Genomic DNA, 20,319 nt, shown 5'->3' on the forward strand with positions numbered 1-20,319 from the left:
GCAACGAATCACTACACCTGCTCAATCCAGATGGTTACCCAAGCTCTTGGGATTTGATTATAAAATTGAATACAAGAGTGGAAAACTGAACCAAGTTGCAGATGCGCTCTCTCGCAAACCTGAGTTTTATCTTGTAGGTGTTTCACATCCTTGTTCCACCATATGGACTGCCATTCAAGAGGAGGTACACTCTGACCCTTTTTATTTAAAATTGCCTTCATCATTGCCTGTTCCAATTAAGGGGAACCTTGCGGAGCGTGATGGGGTATGGTTTAGAGATGATGCTATTTTGTTGAGTCCCAAGTCGCCTCTTTTATCTACTGTGTTGGCTATGTGTCACTCCTCCCCTGAAGGAGGCCATTTTGGTTTCCACAAGACGGTTGCTAAGGTGAAACAAAATTTTTGGTGGATGGGAATGAAAGATTTTGTGAAGAAGTATATCCGGGAATGTCATACATGTCAACGAGCTAAGACAGATAGCATGCAACCAACCGGGTTGTTGCAACCCCTCCCGGTACCGGAAAAAATTTGGGAAGACATTAGCATGGATTTTGTGGAAGGGTTACCGGTATCTAACGGGTTCACCACAGTCATGGTGGTTGTGGATCGACTCTCTAAGTATGCTCACTTTGTGCCTATGCGACACCCCTTTACCGCTTCAACCGTTGCTCGGGAATTTGTATCCAACATTGTCCGTTTGCATGGTATTCCATCCACCATTGTAAGTGATTGTGATAAAATTTTCATAAGTTCTTTTTGGCAAGCTTTATTTAAGTTACATGGTTCGGTTTTATGCATGAGCTCTAGCTACCATCCACAATCGGATGGACAAACAGAGGTTATTAATCGGATTCTAGAACAATACCTGCGCTATTTTGTTTGTGACAAGCCTAAGAAGTGGGTGGATTGGTTACCTTGGGCAGAATACAGTTACAATACTTCAGTCCACACTTCCACCAAGCTAACACCCTTCCAGGTTGTTTATGGGCGGCTACCCCCTAAGCTCCTGCCCTATGTTCCAGGAACGACCAAGGTACAAGCTGTTGAAGAATACCTTCAAGACCGTGATTTGATGCTGAAAACCTTGCGAGCCAACCTCTTTGAAGCCCAAAACCGTATGAAGCATTTTGCTGATCGGCACCGACGTGAATTAGAATTTGAGGTGGGGGATCAGGTTTATGTTAAGTTACAACCGTATCGTCAATTGAGTGTGGTTACTAGAACAACAACTAAGTTAAGTCCGCGATTTTTTGGTCCTTACAAAATTCTTGCTAGGGTGGGGAAGGTGGCCTATCGAATTGAATTACCTCCTGAGTCCTTGATTCATGACGTTTTTCATGTGAGTTTATTGAGAAAGAGTGAAGGCCCTGTTCCGGAACCGTCCCCGCCTCCCGTCAACGAACCTGTTCAACTACAAACAATGCCCGAACCGGAGCTTATCCTGGAGGAACGAGTCGTGCAAAAAGGAAAATATCGGCCGAAGACGGAGATTCTAGTTAAGTGGAGCGGTCAACCTCATGAGGATGCAACATGGGAGAATAAATGGAGGTTCTCGCGTGCTTATCCTCTGTTTCACCTTGAGGACAAGGTGACTTCAAGTGGGGTGGATTGTTAGGTGTCAAAGCCCGTACTTACCAGGCAACAGTCAAATGGAAATGAATTTGAATTAGTCTTAGCCAAGTATCATTTGAATTAGTCTCAGTAGTTTGAATTGTTATTGCTGAAATAAAGGAGATAATGGGGATGCCCACATCTCAACTAAAATCTGTTTCCTAGTTATTAGGAGTAGTTTGAATTATTCTAGTTGTTTTCCCTTTAAATAGTTATCTTTCGATTTGGAATGGATATGAGAAAAATTTGTTCCAATTCTTATCTCTCACTGCTTCCTAACTTCCTTCTATTTTCTTAGGCTACTGAATCATTTAATCACTCACCTAACATAACATTATAAAACCGTAAACGAGACCCAACTAATGAGGACAAAACCATATTAGTTTAGTTCTTGAAGTAACGAAGTCAAAGTGAATGAAAGTTACCTTATTTTGCCGAAACAATGAAGCCAAAAATAATGACTTGGCTTTAGCGTTCAGGTTCACATGTGATTTAGATTTTCTGTAAGCTCTGATCATGAAGTAATGAAGCCAAACCCTACCTGCATAAAGAGTTTTTAACCAAAATCAATAAAACTAAAAATTTAAACTTGAAAAACGAAATATAAACTGAAAGATGACCTCTCTCTCTCTCGATTTCTGTGGAAGCCCTAAATCACCCTAATCCTGAAGTAATGAGCCAAACCCTACCTGCATAAAGAGTTTTTAAACAAAATCAATAAAACTAAACGTTTAAACTTAAACAACTAAATATAAACTGAAAGATGACTTCTCTCTCGATATTTGTGGAAGCCCTAAATCACCCTAATCCTGAAGTAACGAATCCAACCCCTACCTGCATAAAGATGTTTTAAACAAAAACAATAAAACTAAAAATTAAAACTTAAACAACTAAATATAAACTGAAAGATGACCTCTCTCGATCTTTGTGAAAGCTCTAAATCACCGACCTGCAACACTAAGTATGTTGATTTTGTCCAAAATCAACACTAAGAGGCCATAATCAGCATTAATAGAAGTTCCAAATACACAGCCCTGACACAGAAGAAATGTTCTAAAGTATCCATCAACAGTTTCAAATTTTGAAACTGAACCTAATTATTATGTATTTAAAAAACCTACTTGAATCATCAACCTGCAAACACTACACCGAGAGAGAGTGAGAGAGAGGGACAGAGAGATAGAGAGAGAGGGACAGAGAGATAGAGAGAGAGAGAGAGAGAGAGAGAGAGAGAGAGAAGGGGTTACCTGGGATGAGATGAGAGAGCTTGAGAGGATATCAGGGACGAACCTGGGCTTAGGCGACCCAGGCGACCGCCTAGGGACCCCAAATTTAGAGGGCCTCGGATTTATATGACATTATATATATATATATAGATAGTATTATTATATGTGATATATTATGCACATATACATTAAATTTGTTTGGGTAGGAGAGTTGGCAGAGTAGTTGATTAGTGAACTTCAGGTCAGGGGTTCGACTCCCACGACTTGCATTATATTTTAGATAATTTTTCCTACGAAAAACAACCTAACTAACAGGAAATTTAAGAGACAAAATCATAACATTTCAACTTAATAAAAAGAAAAAAAAAATCAATTTAAACACATATTCTTATAATTTAGTTTCTTCTCTTGTCTAATTTCTCTTCAAACTCCAATCTACATGTCAATTTTATATTCTTTTCGACTTAAACTGTAGGGGCTTCCATCGATACGTTCGCCTATGCCCCACAAAAATCAAGGCCGGTACTGGAGGATATGAGCTAGAAGGAGGTTTCTGCTGAAAAAATGGAAGATGAAGGAGAGAAAGAAGGTGCGTGAGATGGACTGATAGAAGAATGGGCGCGAAGGAGAGGGAAGGCTTTGTTTGGTTGTGGGAGAGAAAAATGGATTTTTTCAAAGATGTTCTTTATCATAATTTGAACCCTTGGATGCATTACAACTGAATCTAAGCCATCCAAATTTGAATAGATAAATCCCAACCATCAAAGATAAGTTTGTGGGGATAAATCTCAGTTATTGGGAGGAGGGGAAAAGATACCCTCCTCCCTTATTATATAGATTAGTTGTTTTCCACTTTGCACTGGATACGTAGTTGTTGTTGGTAAATTACCTTGTTTACTCTAAACAAGTTAGTTCCCCTAACATATAATGCGAGTACATTAGTTGTTTTCCACTATGCATGTAGCGCCCCAAATCCCAAATCTCAAGCTAACCGCCTTGAAATCCAAGATTTGAGACCTTCAAACTGGATCCACGAGCAACACCTATCATGAGTGCACAATAATTACCTGAAAAACAAAATAGCTGGGTTAAAACCCAACTGCAGTAGATTTCCTCAAACCTAAGTCTCGGGTAGGCAAGCTCAATCCCCAATCAAGGAAGCATTGCATTCATATTCATTATTGGCATTATCTGAAATTTAACGGTGAATACTAACATAATATATCAGATTTATCCAATCCCTCTCGAAACTAATAATTTATGTCATTTGATTAATTATTAGGTTTTCCGGTTCTCGTATTATTTTAATCTAATACTAACCCTGATAATACAACGATCTTTTTTTTTTCAGCAGATAAAAAATATCATGCCTTTAACTAAGGTAAACCTTTATGGCCACAAACTTGACATGTACGTCGACAACCACATTATGTCGAAAGACAGAATCATCAAACTCTTGTTCAGGTATCTCAGACCAATACACAACAAACATTGACTCTTATCAATACTTACAAACAAACTCACCAAACAATTCAAGTCAACAACACATGACAAGTCAGAAGGGATGATGCTTATAGTAGATCCTCACGTGGATCGCAATCTCAAACAAGCAAATAAAAATATTAATTAACAAACATAGGCTCACCACTAGAAGGTATCTACCTAGGAGATACATTGCCTAAAGAACAGAAACCATGTGAATTATCTCAATAAATTCGTCCATCGGAGACTGTTCTGACACCTTGTACAAAAACAAATATAACTTCTCACTCAAAAATCGGATTAATGAACCGTTTGAACTACTAAAAAGTAGACGAACAGACCTTTCCAACCATATAAGAATCAAACTTAGATTAATTATATATCTACACCAGATTTAATTTTAATATAAACCGACGTGCAGTAGACACTGTTCTGACACCTTGTACGAAAACTATCGTAACTCTTCACTCGGAACTCGGATTAACGAACCGTTTGAACTACTAGAAAGTAGACAAACATACCTTTCCAAAAATATAATAATCACACTTAGATTCATTATATATCTACACCAGATTTAATTTTAATATAAACCGACTGCAGTAGACACTGTTCTGACACTTTGTACGAAAACTATCGTAACTCTTCACTCGGAACTCGGATTAACAAACCGTTTGAACTAATAGAAAGTAGACAAACAGATCTTTCCAAAAATATAAGAATCACACCGAGATTCTTCATATATCAATACCAGATGTAAGTTGAATTTAGACCAAAATACTGTCCTCTCTATATGTTTTATGAAATTCTAGATAAAACTAGTCTCTAAGCCATTTAATCGTTCTTTCATGTGATTAACAATACTATACCTATCATGGAATAAATTGAAAGAGCCTACAAAAAAATTAGGAGATAGGAAATCTACTTCTTTTCGCGTTAGATGACTTTAAGATCACAACCATGGCTTGTTCTCTCACTAGAGAACTCTATTTCCATCACTTTTCTTCTTTATTCCTCCTCCCATCACTAAGGAGCGGCTGCACCCTCTTTCTTTTCTATAGGGTTTCCTCAAAGTGAAGAGAAATAGGGTTTTTAAACCCACCAGTATTTCATCTAAACAAAACTGACCTAGACTTTTATTATTTCCACCCAATTTGGTATATCAAGAAAATAGGGGTGTTACAATGCACCAGACACGTTGTATAACATTCAAAATCGTCTCTTCACCATTATTCTGTGTTGTGTAGTTTCCCTCAAGATTTTTTCTCTCCATCTTCATCCACTCATGGTGATGTATCTACTTCCCTTGGGAGGACTAAACCTCTAAGGTCAGATAGTTGCCATGGGTACAATTATAAATTCCTAAAGAATGATCTTTCACGAGTTACTTGTGTATGCAAAACTCCTACGTGTGGTTGGACCATTCATGTTGTTCGTCCTTTGAAGTCCCGATCCATGTTTGTTCTCAAAGCTTTCAACCCTCTGTATACGTGTGATGATTTTGAAATGTCTTCACGTAAACCTAGGTTATCAACAGAAATTGTGAGCCAGTTAATAGCTGATGACATTCGAGAGAATCTTACGAAAAGTACGAAAGATATTGTAACATCATTCAAAAAAGATTATGGTATACAACTGAGCTACTACTATTCGTATAAAGCTCGGAATGCTGCTATTTCTTTGGGATATGGTGAAGAAGAGGATTCATATGCGAAGCTCCAGTGCTATGTGGATGCACTATCTCGCTCGAACCCGAATAATCACATTGATCTTCAAGTCGATCCAGTCTCCCGTCGTTTTGTTAGAATATTTATTGCTCTTGGAGCCTGTATTGAAGGCTACAAGCATTGCCGACCGTTTATATTTGTTGATGCTATCTTTGCCAAAACGAAATACAATGGATGTATACTGGTAGCTATTGCAAAGAATGGGAACGATGGTAAGTAGTTCTACATATGTTTGTTTCGTACACTGTCTGGTTTTCTGAACACTACCTAGTCTCCTAACGAATTTATTGCACCTGGTAAATGCAATAAATTTTTATCCTGTCCCTAATCTATTTGAATTCTAGTTACTAATTGATTGCAGGATTGTTTGTTGTTGCCTACGCCGTTGTTGATGTAGAGAACGATCCAAACTGGAATTAGTTTTTCTGCAATTTGGCACGAGTTATTTCTAGTAGTCCATCGTTGACGTTAATGTCGGACCGGCACCATAGTATTATAAATGGAGTTTCCAACATATTCCTAGAGGCCCGCCATTCATATTGCGTTGGGCATTTACGCAACAATACGAATTTAGGTGTTATAAATGGCGCAAAGAAGTCTGACTATTTTCAGTCCCTAATGTTTAAAGCGGCTCGGGCGCTTACTGTATCGGACTTTCAAAAGTACACTTCCGAACTTGTTGTCATGGACGGAAATGGTGTGGAGTCATTTTTGCACTGCGTCAATCCTGAACACTGGGCTGATGTGTATTTTTCGGGTAATAGGTACGGTTTAATTTGTTCTTCTCTATATGAGTCGTTCAATTCTTAGATAAAGGACGAGAGAGTTCTTCCCATTTCTTTCATGCTCGATATGTTGTGGGGAAATAATGAACATGATGAACGATTGAAGAATTGAATCTGCATCTTGGAACTCATTCTTATGCCCTAAGGTCAATGACACAATGAAGTCCAGATTTAACGTTGCTTCCAGTTGGAAGTGTATTCAATCTGCTGAATTCAAATATGAAGTCAAGTCGAACCCCAGCCACTCCGTTGACCTTGGTCATCTGACTTGCTCATGTCGTAAGTGGCAAGTGCAAGGTATTCCATGTGAGCATGCTATCTTGTGTATTAAAGTGCATGGAGGTGATTCATCAACATTTTTTTTTATCATGCAGTTACAACGGATGCCTATTATAAGACCTACAGTCATTCAATCAACCTTGTCCCTACTTTTGATGAACACAAATCATTCGACAAAGCCAGCATGATGCTTCCTCCTTTAACTAAGAAGCATACAGGCAGACCACGAACTGTTAGGAATGAAAGTTTGGGAACTTTCGTAAAAGGCAGAGGGTACGCGGTAGATGTAAACAACTCTCTTAGCACAATAGTGCTTCGTGCAACCAACCCATTTAGTGATCGTAACTGTTCTTCATATCAGCAGGAGAAAAGTCTGGACCGAGCATTCTACAATTTTGAATAGCTTCTACAGTGTTGGAGTTTCTCACATTCTGAAGAGAGTTTGTGTTTTTGTTAACTTTCTGTTCTTCTGTTTTTGTGAAAATCATGTGGAACATAAGTTAGTTATTTAGTGTAAGCTTCTTTTTCGTTCAGGTTTCTATTTTGTTTCCAGTAAATCTGGTAACGTACTTGACAATGAACTGTTTCCAATAAATTTGTAAATGTACTGTCTCTATGTTTTGTTTTCCAACCTGTGTCGGACCGTCGTCCAGCTTTTAATACAAACTTGTGATTTGTTTCTCATTCAAACTTATATACCCGACACTTTTGCAGATGGAATTTTCTTGTGTAACGGGAACGTTTTTGTGTACTAGGCAATTTTGTATAGGGAATTTTCTTGTGTACCGTGAACTGTTTTGTGTACGTGTCATTTGGTTATCAAGGTAACAAATGTTTTCTAGTAAAGTTTCAAATTATGTCTTCCAGATAATTTCAATCACTCAACTTGTGATTTGTTTCTCATTCAAACTTATGCACTCGACACTTTTGCAGAGGAAATTTTCTTGTGTACCGAGAAAGTTTTTGTGTACTACGCAATTTTGTATTGGGAATTTTCTTGCGTACCGGGAACTGTTTTGTGTACGTGTCATTTTTTGTACTAGCCAATTATGTCATATCTAAAATGGGGATTTGATCCATGTTACTGGCTGCACTATTATAGAGATGACATGATAACACACTTCGGACTAGATAACTAGCAGCATGATACCCGATTCTTACAATTTCATAAAACATAGTGATATAGAACCTAACCATACGAAATCAATGATCAACGACCTGGGATCATTGTTGTTTCGGTTTCTATTTTTTGTCCTCGACTTTTTGTTAATTGTTTCCAGTAATTATGTCAATGTTCTAAGTTATAAACCATAAATATGTCACCATAATCTGTGAAGGATATATCCGTTCGGTCTGAAGGAGATGTCCTTCGACCAAGGTGGCAATGCGATTAATTTGTCAGTTAGGATAACGATGACCACACGTAAAGATCATCTAGTCCGGTCCAATTAGGGGTCGTAATGGTTTGCTAGAAGCCAACTGCGATCGTCGGATCAAGGAGTTGATTCGCGGCTAACATAAACCGGATCCTACAACGGGTTACACATAAGAGTGGTAGCTTGATCGGAGAGACTTGACTAGACGCGAACAGGCTAAAAATGGATGGGATCCAACTGGAAAGGCTAAAGATGGATGGGATCCAACTGGAAAGGCCGAAAGGGTTCGAATGGAGATTCAGATCAAGATAGAAAGAACCGGGCCTTAAAAGGGGTGCCCCGGGGAAGGCTCATAAGGCCGGCCATGTGATGGCCGACCAGAGTAAGTGGGCCGGCCATAGAAAGCCCATGGTGGGCTGTTCTGGCCGGCCACACTAAAGGGACTTGTCAAAATACCCCAAAAGGGTATTTTGGTAATTATCTTTTCTGTGACCCGAAAATAGAAAGACCTAATCTGAATGGGATTCTAATTAGGGTTTGTCTATATATTGGGTCAGTTGAGAACAGAAAAGGTGTGGATTTTTCTCTAGTAGAAAATTATACAGTTCTCTCTCTCAATATACAGCTAGTGGAGAGAGAGGAATATAGAGAAAAAGCTCCCGTTCTATCAATCTAGTCAAGAAGAAGAGCTCTTCTCAACCTTCTAGTAAGTCCTAGCAGTCTGAAAGGAAGGGAGATCAAGTCTATTCACTCGGTGTCTCAAGTAGAGGAGCTACACTTGGAACTCTCGATCTTTACATGCGATTGGAATGGTTCGAGGGAAAAACGCGTTAAGGTATTTATCCCTCTTCTAGTTCATTGATTAGTTTATGCATATGATCCTGGGAAATCTAGTGTTAACATATGATGTTTGAGATTCCGCTTAAAACACTAGATAGTGTATAGGATACACAAAACCCTACAATCTGTTCTTAAGAAAACATACAAAACACCAAACTGAAATTCCAGATAATCAAATTGTTAAGAGTCTTCAGCAATCCTCCTTCTCCACCCGTCCTTAGATTCCTCCAAAATTTTGTATGTTACTTCTGCCCTTTGTCTCCTGCCTTTGTCTTCAATTGGGAGAACTTTAAATTTTCGATTTTGAAAAGAGTTTTCGAAAAGGGAATTTAAAAGTTAATGAGTTTTTTGAAAAAAGTTTTCAAAACCTACTGTTTTTTTTATGATTTTTCATCAAAAACAGCAGATTAGGGTTGAGAAAGGGAGAAGACAGCATACTCGGATGGAAGTTTCTATTTTGGAAATAGAAACTGCCGGTCCGGACCAGCCAGGACGCGTCTGGCCAGTCCAGACATCTCGGGAAACAGAGTCCCGAGATGTGGAAAGACCAGACTGGGATAGTCCCAGTCCGAGTCCTACTGGGAGTCCGAGACATGAAGTCTCGGACGCCCAGACGCGTGCAAGACGCGTCTGGAATCCCAGTCCGTCTCGGTCTAGGACCGAGACGGAATCCGAGTGGGACTAGGAATCTGAGACTAGCTCTCCGACATCCCAGACGCGTCTGGGACGCGTCTGGAATCCCAGTCCATATGCAACAGGGAGTCCGAGAAGGTCTCGGACGTTTCAGAAGGTCTCGGCCATAGGCCGAGACATAGTCTGACCGTCCAGCCGCGTCTAGGACGCGTCTGACACGTCCTGGCTTCTCGGACTTAAAGTCCGAGAGAGCAATACTTGGTCAGACGCGTCTAGGACGCATTTGATGCACCAAGACGCGTCTAGGACGCGTTTGTGGCCTAGGAGCACGTCTGGCCTAGGGCCAGGACGCGTCCAAACCGGGGTACCCGACATGTTTGGAACATGTTTTCTCGGTCCGACCGGTGCTAAACACTTGTCGGAGCCAAGTTTTGGGTCAAACCGAGACTGGTCCGCGGGTGTTTGACCAAGTTTTAAGTCTTTAGAGTTTGACACGGGCTTTTTGGGCCTTGACTTGAGTGGGAGGTTTTGACTTTTCTTCTTCCAACTTCAACCATATTTTTTTTTCCGAAAGCGACCCGGGCCAACCAAAAGCCTAAAACGGAGTTTTTCCAAAAACGATTTCAAAATCTTTTAGGATAAAACCAAAACGAACCATTAGTCAGAATTTTGAGAAAATTAGACTTAAGGCACGTTAGACATAGAGATGTCGGTAGTATCTCCCGAATAGCTATCTAGAACATAGCAAACCTAGATTCGACCTAAGGAAGCGAATCTCATAATACTTGGGTGTTTTATGAGTGTCATATTATTATGTATGTATGAATGTGAATGCGGGTTCTAGTATGGCCATAGAATTGTTCTATCTTGTTTTTAAGCACGGATGGGTGCCCGATGTAATTAATTTAATTTCAAGTTTTATACGATCTGCGAATCGTTGAGTCTTGTAATTAGAGTTAAGGGTCCAATAGAGTCCATTGAAGAACCAAAGGATGAGATCGTGGTTCGAGTGGGAGAATTCAATGGAGGTTCGAGGATGGAGATCCAGGCGAACGGAGGCAAAACAAGCAAGAACCTAAGAAGATTAGATCTTTTAGGTTAGGGGCCATACTAGGATCATGTCTGCTTGATTTATTTTCTCGCGCGCATTTACTTATTTATGTTTTATGTGGTGTATGATTATGTTAGAGTTCACAGTAATGCATGCAAACAAAAACGTAAAAGTCCCCAAAAAGAATTTCGAGTAATGCCTACCCAGATTAAGACACATGTTGAGCCCTTGTTCATCGATGGTGGGTCATGCCAAAGCAGGGTGCCATCTTTTACCTCGGGACAATACGGGTAGACCTATGAAGAGGTCTACATGTCTAAATGGTTATTCTCAACGAGTCAGCAAAAGGGTTTTGGATTTCGAGGCAAAATTATGAATTGAACACATAAGTGTTATTCATCAACCAAGAGTCATATGAGATATGATCAGTAAGGAGTTACTCACCCAGGAGGGTGAAGTTAAGGGCAGTGCCAAAGTACGCTTAACTTCACAGGAATGGGATCTTGGAATCATATTATTCAAAGGGGGACGGTTTTCATTGAATGATATGGCAAAAAAAAAACTGTTTTTGTAATGATAATAAGTTTTAGGATTTTGTTTTATTTTCTTTTAAAAGTAGAGGATATATGACTATTAGAAAATAGTTTTCCAACCTTCGTTCATTCCTTCAGAAGGAATTAAACGAAAATTATTTTCATGATTGGAAAGGAATCCGAGAAGCGGTCTCGAATTCGAAATAAAGAAAACGTCCGAGAATATCTCATTCCTAATGTTCATTATTTCTTCAGACGATTGAGGATATGATTATCCGAAGTCTTTTGTGAACATCCATAAAATTCTTCTCTCACGTAGGGATTAATGATATGGATGCATGCACAACCATTCGACAACTAAGGGAAGAGTTCCACTAGAAGTCGTGAATGGAGAGGATGGTGCCTCTAAGAAAGTCGTCTTGAAAAGAACATTAAGGAAAAGTGAATCTGAGAAACGTTCTTAAGATTCAGTTACCAAAAGAATATAAGAAGAGTTCTTATGGTTCAAAAGGTTAAAGGGTTGACATAAAAGTTTGGCTAGGTCATTCAAGGATACTACCCTGAGTACCTGGAAGACAAAAGGAATTATGAATTCCGATTCTTATATCTTTGTTAATTAAGTTAATCTAGCAAGTTTTGTAGATTCCCTTCGTGGAAATAACATACTTGACTAAAAGAAGAAAGGATCCAAGAGGGAGCAGAAGCAAAGAGTTGCTAAGGATGCTGAAAGGGATCAAAGTCTTCTTTTAGACACTAATCTAGGTAGAACTTAATAAGCGTTATTATGTTCTTCTAGAAACATCAGATGTTTTAAAATAGTGCTAAATTAACGAAAGGTTCTTAGAAAACCAAGAGCATTAACAATGATACGATAGGCTATAATCAAAGGATTCAAAGAGGTCAACTCATGTTTTGTCATTGGTCAAATTGACATTGGACACATGAAGAAGATCCAATGGTGTGGACTTCTAGGTCTAATGATTTTGAATCATACGACACATGTGAATTTTGTTCAACGTGGTCATTTGACAAAGTCACCTTTTAGAAAGGGAGAAATGGCTAGTAAACTAATAATTTTTGTACATACAGATGTACGTAAAACTATTGGTACATAACTAGAGTCAACCTGAATCCACTTGACGACAATATAAGTCATTCGATTGAATCGAGATGATAAATATTTGAATCAAAATTCGATGAACATTAAAGAAGTTGAGGAAAAGTTCCTCCACTTCCTCCACAAACACATCATACGGATGATGAGTCTAGTGGGAGTAATCGAACATGTGAGACATGAGTCGATCAATGATGGGTTTAAGCCAATCTTCCGAACACTTTCTAGGATATATTCTCAAACACGGTCGTTCATCCTAACTAACCAAATTCCGTCAAAACTGAAAAGACACCATAATAGTATGGGTTTGGAATGGTTCCAAAGTGGTCTTTTCTTAAAGGTCTAATGATATGAAATTAACGTAAATGGTTTTCGAGAACCAAGTTTACATATCAGACATAATATTTCTTTACGGGATAAAGAAATATTAGGGGATTCTTTCACAAGCAATCAGAGAACAAGGTGGTTGTTGCTCGTGATGGTGTCTTCCTTGAAATAAGAATTATTTCAAGAAGACAAGTGGGAGAAATATTAGATATCAAAGAAATTCGATCTGAGCAACAAAACTGACAGTGATGTACAAGTGTCAAAAATTGCGGTTCCTATCTATTCAGAGCCAATAGACATGGAAAGAGAGGTAGAGATGGAAGATCTCGAAGATCCTCCCCGCACAAAGCGAATTAGATTCGCAGGAGAACTTTCAAAGAGTTGAGAGTGTCTCAAAGTTGCTCATACCCCTTATAGACCTTGAAAGCTCATAAATCTGTCTCAGAGGATGGAGATCCGGCTGAAGAAGAAAAGAGCTAGCTACACAAAAGTTGTGACGGAATCACTCCGAAACATGGCTTGGAGCCATATGATCAGAATGGAATCTATGTCTGAAATCAAGTTTGGAACTTGGTCTATTTTGCTTAAAGGAAGGGTTCCTGTTAAGTCCAAATAGATTTTTCAAAGTGAAAAACAGACAAGGATGGAAACATTGGTGTTTCCCAGAGCATGACTAAAGGTCACAAAATTCATGGTATGGACCAGGAAAGACCAACCCTCGTGTCACAATGCTCAAGACCATAATGATCTATTACTAGCAAAGGAATGTTTACATGACACATTTAGAAGGAAGTTAACTCTTCTAAAGCTAGTGAAAATGCAAGCTTCAAAATCCATCGAGGGATTAAAGCGGGCAAATAGGAGTTGGAATCTTCGATTCAGCAAAGTATACAAGAGTTGTTTTCTTTGGGAATGAAGAGAAATCTTGAATTTAGGAAGTTCAAGAAGGTTAGTGGGAGTGACCAAGTTTTCTTTGGTCCAGTATGTAGGCGACATACTAAAGATTGAGAACAACATTCTGATGTTGAAAACAGTTTAGAACTGACTCAATAAAAGGACCACATAAAGGTGAAATGCTTTTTGGGCACCAAAGATCTATGGAGATGGATCGAGAAGGTGATAAGACTTGTTCAAGAAAAGGTCTTGAAAAGTCCAATGTGAAACGGAGTATTTCTACCCAAGTCTCATGGCACACAGCTTAGCAAGATTTAGAATCTGAAGGATTCTGATGAGCAAGCACGCATGAGAAAGATGGTTATGCAAAAGGCATAAGATCGGTCATGTGGGACATGATTAGCATTCGCCTCGACGTCGCAAAGTACTTGGAGTATTTATGGTCGTCACCAATCAAATCCAGATGAGCTGATCTGGATCACACAATGTACTTGAGAAGAACTTGTGAGATCTCGGTATGAAAATAAAAGGTTGAAAAGTCATATGTTGCAAACTTCCAGAATAAGATGACAATCTTGACTTGGAAGAACAGTAATCTGGAAGGGTTCCAGGCAGAGACTGTTGCAAACTTTACAAATAAAAGAAAATAGTTAAAACTTGGGAAGTTTTAATTCAGTATGGCGATACTGGAGATTATCATCGGATGATAACAAACAAAATCCATATAGATTTGATCTATTAACTAAACTGTCACCTTCGACTAAGTATGGAAGTAATACTAAGGTCACAGGCATTAAGCTTTAAAGCTTAGACTAGTAAACTTGAGGGTGTAAGGCATTACACGGGAAGGCTCAAGATTTACAAACTCTTATTATCAGAAATAAGTTAATTATTTCGTCGTTAAATCATGGTTTAGTGTTTAATGACAGTCCAAAATAATGAGGAATTCCAGGTAGGTTTATCAGATACGTGATCTGGCAAATAGAATCCTACTAAGTGAACATGGAATAGATTTATTATTGAGTCCCTAGTCCAGGTCATTGCATGGACAACAATGACTCAAGAAGACTAGCATGGGAATTGACTGATAGCGCAGTTCCATGGGCTATAGGAATATGGTATTCAAGTCAATTACATGGGTGTATGATTGGGGAATATACACTGGATAACCCAAAGATGAGAGTTCTTCAAGGAGTTGAAAAACATCACGAACTCTCATAGCCAAGATTGGAGAGATTCCTTAAACATGAGTACTCCACTCATCTTATGTAAGGAATGTCGAACTTTGGTACCATCAAACGCCGCGCCGTAAAAAAAGGAGGTTATAAAGGCGAGATACTGGGGGAGACAGGATAGACATGAAGTTAAGTGGGAGTACAAGACTGGATGATGTCCTCCTATTAAGTTAGGATAAAGTATCTCCGGGCCACTTGAGGAGAAGCAACTGGAAAATGTGTGGCCACACTCAAATGGATTAAGGGTTAATCATTTGTATTGACAGTTGTTCTCCAGATCAAGAAAGTCTGAAGGATATGACGTATCAGATGAGATACTAAGAGACATGGGAATCGAGCATTGCACTTGTTCTAAGTACAAGTGGGAGACTGAAGGATATATCCGTTCGGTCTGAAGGAGATGTCCTTCCGAAGGAGTGTCCTTCGACCAAGGTGGCAATGCGATCAATTTGTCAGTTAGGATAACGATGACCACACATAAAGATCATCTAGTCCGGTCCAATTAGGGGTCGTAATGCTTTGCTAGAAGCCAACTGCGATCGTCGGATCAAGGAGTTGATTCGCGGCTAACATAGACCGGATCCTACAACGGGTTACACATAAGAGTGGTAGCTTGATCGGAGAGACTTGACTAGACGGGAACAGGCTAAAGATGGATGGGATCCAACTGGAAAGGCCGAAAGGGTTCGAATGGAGATTCGGATCAAGATAGAAAGAACCGGGCCTTAAAAGGGGTGCCCCGGGGAAGGCTCATAAGGCCGGCCATGTGATGGCCGACCAGAGTAAGTGGGCTGGCCATAGAAAGCCCATGGTGGGCTGTTCTGGCCGACCACACTAAAGGGACTTGTCAAAATACCCCAAAAGGTTATTTTGGTAATTATCTTTTCTGTGACCCGAAAATATAAAGACCTAATCTGAATGGGATTCTAATTAGGGTTTGTCTATATATTGGGTCAGTTGAGAACAGAAAAGGTGTGGATTTTTCTCTAGTAGAAAATTATACATCTCTCTCTCTCTCAATATACAGCTAGTGGAGAGAGAGGAATATAGAGAAAAAGCTCCCGTTCTATCAATCTAGTCAAGAAGAAGAGTTCTTCTCAACCTTCTAGTAAGTCCTAGCAGTCTGAAAGGAAGGGAGATCAAGTCTATTCACTCGGTCTCTCAAGTAGAGGAGCTACACTTGGAGCTCTCGATCTTTACATGCGATTGGAATGGTTCGAGGGAAAAACGCGTTAAGGTATTTATCCCTCTTCTAGTTCATTGATTAGTTTATGCATATGATCCTGGGAAATCTAGTGTTAACATATGATGTTTGAGATTCCGCTTAGAACACTAGATAGTGTATAGGATACACAAAACCCTACAATCTATTCTTAAGAAAACATACAAAACACCAAACTGAAATTCCAGATAATCAAATTGTTAAGAGTCTTCAGCAATCCTCCTTCTCCACCCGTCCTTAGATTCCTTCAAAATTTTGTATGTTACTTCTGCCCTTTGTCTCCTGCCTTTGTCTTCATAGTTTTCCTTTTGGGAGCACTTCCTCGGGTAATTTCCTGGATGCTTTCGAGGAAAATTTCCTCCAACTTCAGCATTACGTAGATTCCACAATCCGGATTGTAATATTTTAAATTTGGACCAAAAATAGTTAGTTCCAAGTAACTAGTAACATATATTGTAAGGCTCTAAAATTTGTACTCACCTTTCCCCTTGTTAGGTGCGTTCGACATCTTTGATGAATGGGATTTGTTTCTTAATCCTTTCCCGGCCGACCGCACTTCAGCTTTATCAGCCAGGTCGGAATCACGAGGTAATGAGTTGTAGTGCGTCCATTCATTCTCCTCAAAATCATAAACCAGCATTGGCCAGTGATGGCCCTCGAAAACCGTTCCTTCAATCATCAGTCAATTAGTTTACCTCGTCTGCTTTATAAAACAAAGTGAATGTAAAAGGGGCTAACACGAAACAAAGTGTGTCGGCAATCGCGGTTGCAAGGGATCATCGTAGTAATACAATACAAACTTTAAGTATAAATCTTAACCCTAAATCACATCTTCATAGCGAAGTCGTAGGGCTTCAACATGGAGCAGAACTAGCAGTTTCTTTATGGTTGACAAATAAAATATTTGAAAGAGAATCCTTAGTTACCGTCAAATTTCTCGCGGACAGATCTCAGCCGCTCCGTGGAGGCTCTTTAACGAGATTCAAGTGTTGCGTGTAATGGTCAATGAAGGACGTACTAGTTTAACATTGTCTAAGACATTGCAATCTGGTAGCTCACTCCATCGCAACTTCAAGTTAGCCCTTTGAGTTTATCACCACTAGTCTCGGCAACCATTATGTTAACTTTGTTACTAATTTAGTCCTTATTTGTAACCCTTTTTTCATTGATGACAAATTGTAATGTTTTGTCAAGAATGAAGGAACCTCAAAGAAAAGGACAAGGTACTAGGAAAAAGGAGAGAGTAATAAGGACTTTTCTCCAAAGTCACACATTTGTGGATCTTTGGTACGAGATTCGACTAAAGTTTTGTTTCATACACAAGCGTGCATTTGGGCCCCATTACTTGAAATGGTTGTGTTAGAGACAGTTTAAATGTCCCGAAATGTCTTGAAATGTTTGTACTATTAGTTTGAGACAAATCTAATGTTCGAAAATGTTTACAAGACATTACTATGGACTATGTCTTTAAATATCTACAAGACATTTTATCTACAAATTCAATGTCTTAAAATGTCCATAAAAACATTTTTTATGGATAAATGTCTTGAAATGTCTACGAGGAAATTTTGTCCATGAATATCCATCCAAATCCCTATGCACTACCCCCTGACAGTTGTAATGACTAATCAAACACCGTTAACATAACCCTTCTTAGGTAGATCTCTATGCAAATCAAAACTAACCAAACTCTTCTTCTTCAACATCATCTTCCCTTCAAAAAAAAGAGATTTGTTTCAAGCGATTTATGGTGTGTTTGGTTGGCGGATTCATGAATCCGCCAATTCATGAGTCCTTTGAATTCATGATTCCACGTATTCATGAATCCCAAGTAATTTTTTTTGGTTTGTTTGGCAGCTAATAAGAATCCTAGGTTTTATTATTAGTTGAGTATTTTAAACATTTTTTTTAATATTGAAGAAACCCTGTTATCAAAACTCGTTTTTTCAAAACCGTTTCATTTGAGTATTTTAAGCCCATTTTTTTTTCGAAAACCATTTTTTTCGATAACCGAGATTTCCTAAAACTGTTTTTTTCCGAAATTTCTTACCGAAAAGCGGTTCTCAAGAAAGGAAAAATTGTTTTTCGAGGAAAAAATGATTTTCGGTAAAAAAAACAAGTTCGGGGTACAAAACGGTTTTCAAGAAAAAAATCTGTTGACAGGAAAAACAATCGGGTTTTGGGAAAAAACATTATTTGGGGAATAATCGGTTTTCGGGGGAAAAATCGGGTGTTGGGAAAAAAGTTTTTCTTGAAAAAAACGATTTTCGGGAAAAAAATCGTTTTCTGAAAAAAAACACGATTCTTTTAAATAAGGACGTTGAAGAGGTTATTATTTCGAACTTCAACTTTTACCATTATGATTTGGAATCATACCATTTCATAAGAATTCTATTGTTGTTTGTGACGTAATTCAGACGAGTTGTCTGATTAATGCTATACAAAACGGAGGAGTCGATAGGAGTGCAATTACATCATGAGACATCTCATCTGTTCCGAACAGACAGTCTCAAATGTGTAACAGAACTCGGTCTGCTCCTACCATTTTTTATAACATATTTCTTATTGTCTAGTCCCACTTGTGTAAATTGTTCTAATTTTTTGTACAAAGATCAGACAAAGTAGAATATACACAAACCAAGATTTAGTGCCAAAATTAGTTCGACCACGCCATTTTACGTATCAAATCTCAAACTTCGACCACTCCGTTATGATGTACGTGAACCACTAATTTTCTATAAAAAAAACAATCACTTGACTTAGTGATATTGTGATTGGGAATCATACGTAGAGCCACTATTTTTCTTTAAGCAAATGATCACTTGACTTATTAAAACGTGGTATTGTGATAGGGAAATCATATGTAGAGCACTTCTGAGACGGAATCATGTCCATGAATCGGTTATGAAGTCGTTGTTGTTGTCTTTTCATTATTAATTTCCAGGTTTGAGATGGGATGTAAGAACACAAGAAGTGGGTTTTTAAAACCTGTAGCAATGAAGGGCGCCAATAAAATGAGGTTGTCCGGACGTATTGATTGAAGTCCAAGGGGTAGGGGGAAACACCATTATCATCAATGTGAGAGGCGCCTATAGAACTTCATATTTTGAAACCTTTAGTAATGTTCAAAGCCCTCCATTCTTAGCCCAAAAAGACCATCACGGCGCAGAGCAACTCGTCCATGTGGAACAAAAATTAAGGTCAAATATAGGTACCTAATCTACAACCAAATACTCCCTCCGTCCCATTTTGTTTGACCTTTTGGGAGATCCAACTTATTAAGGATTTTCATTTATTGCTTCCCAACTAAATGTACTTTCCTAAATTATCCATATTTACTTTAGAGTATTACAATGAAAACTACATTTGAAGTAGTGTAGAACCAATGGAAACTTTTTATTAGTATTAAAAGTAAGGGGTAGATTGGAAAACATCAATAAACTAGTAATAAATAAATCTTATTCAAAGTAAGTGGACAAACATCTTAGGACTTCCTTAAAAGGAATAACACCCAAACAAAATGGGACGGAGGGAGTAAAATATTTTGGTGATTTATAGTTGAAGGGGGGTCACAAACCCTAATTGACTTTGGGAGATTTGCTGTTTGGACCCCCATTCGTATAAATGATTTGCTGTTTGGACTCCCTTTTTCCAGAGTTGCATTTTGGACTCATTCTTTCAAAAGAGAAGTTAAATATGACAGCTCAAAAACACATGGGAGATAAAGTTACGATTTTACCTCTATTTAACCCAAAAACCCACATGACTACCCACCTCCTCCCTTTATCTCTTGTGATTCTTCATCAAATTTTCATAACCCCATTTTTAAATTCATTCCCAAACTCACATACATAGAAACATAACGAAATTTCAGTTTGGCTAGAAAGTATTTGATTAAATGCGTGTGAAAGATATTGTGTCGTGGACTTTTATGATTTCTGGGTATTCTCAAAGTGGGTTTTATGAGGAATGCCTGAAAATGTATAA

The 20,319-nt window shown here is 38.6% G+C and overlaps 1 protein-coding gene across 1 annotated transcript; it reads left to right on the forward strand.

Annotated features, from left to right (window-relative positions):
- Nucleotides 1–5,822: 5,822 nt before the first annotated feature.
- LOC147543898 (uncharacterized) lies at nucleotides 5,823–6,463 on the forward strand. The gene is made up of 2 exons (XM_086635536.1): nucleotides 5,823–6,255; nucleotides 6,405–6,463. Exons 1-2 carry the CDS (start codon nucleotides 5,823–5,825, stop codon nucleotides 6,461–6,463), a joined length of 492 nt encoding a protein of 163 aa, XP_086491662.1.
- The last annotated feature ends 13,856 nt before the right edge of the window (nucleotides 6,464–20,319 follow it).

This window comes from Eschscholzia californica, unplaced genomic scaffold, assembly GCF_041429995.1.
Source record: "Eschscholzia californica isolate CP2 unplaced genomic scaffold, dmEscCali1.0.p SCAF_4, whole genome shotgun sequence".
Lineage (NCBI taxonomy): Eukaryota > Viridiplantae > Streptophyta > Magnoliopsida > Ranunculales > Papaveraceae > Eschscholzia > Eschscholzia californica.

What these genes read in the sequence shown, in the direction of transcription:
- LOC147543898 (XM_086635536.1), top strand. Translation starts at nt 5,823, where the DNA reads ATGTCTTCACGTAAACCTAGGTTATCAACAGAAATTGTGAGCCAGTTA. An exon ending in TGCAAAGAATGGGAACGATG is followed by an intron (nt 6,256 to 6,404) that starts GTAAGTAGTTCT and finishes AATTGATTGCAG; the next exon opens with GATTGTTTGTTGTTGCCTAC.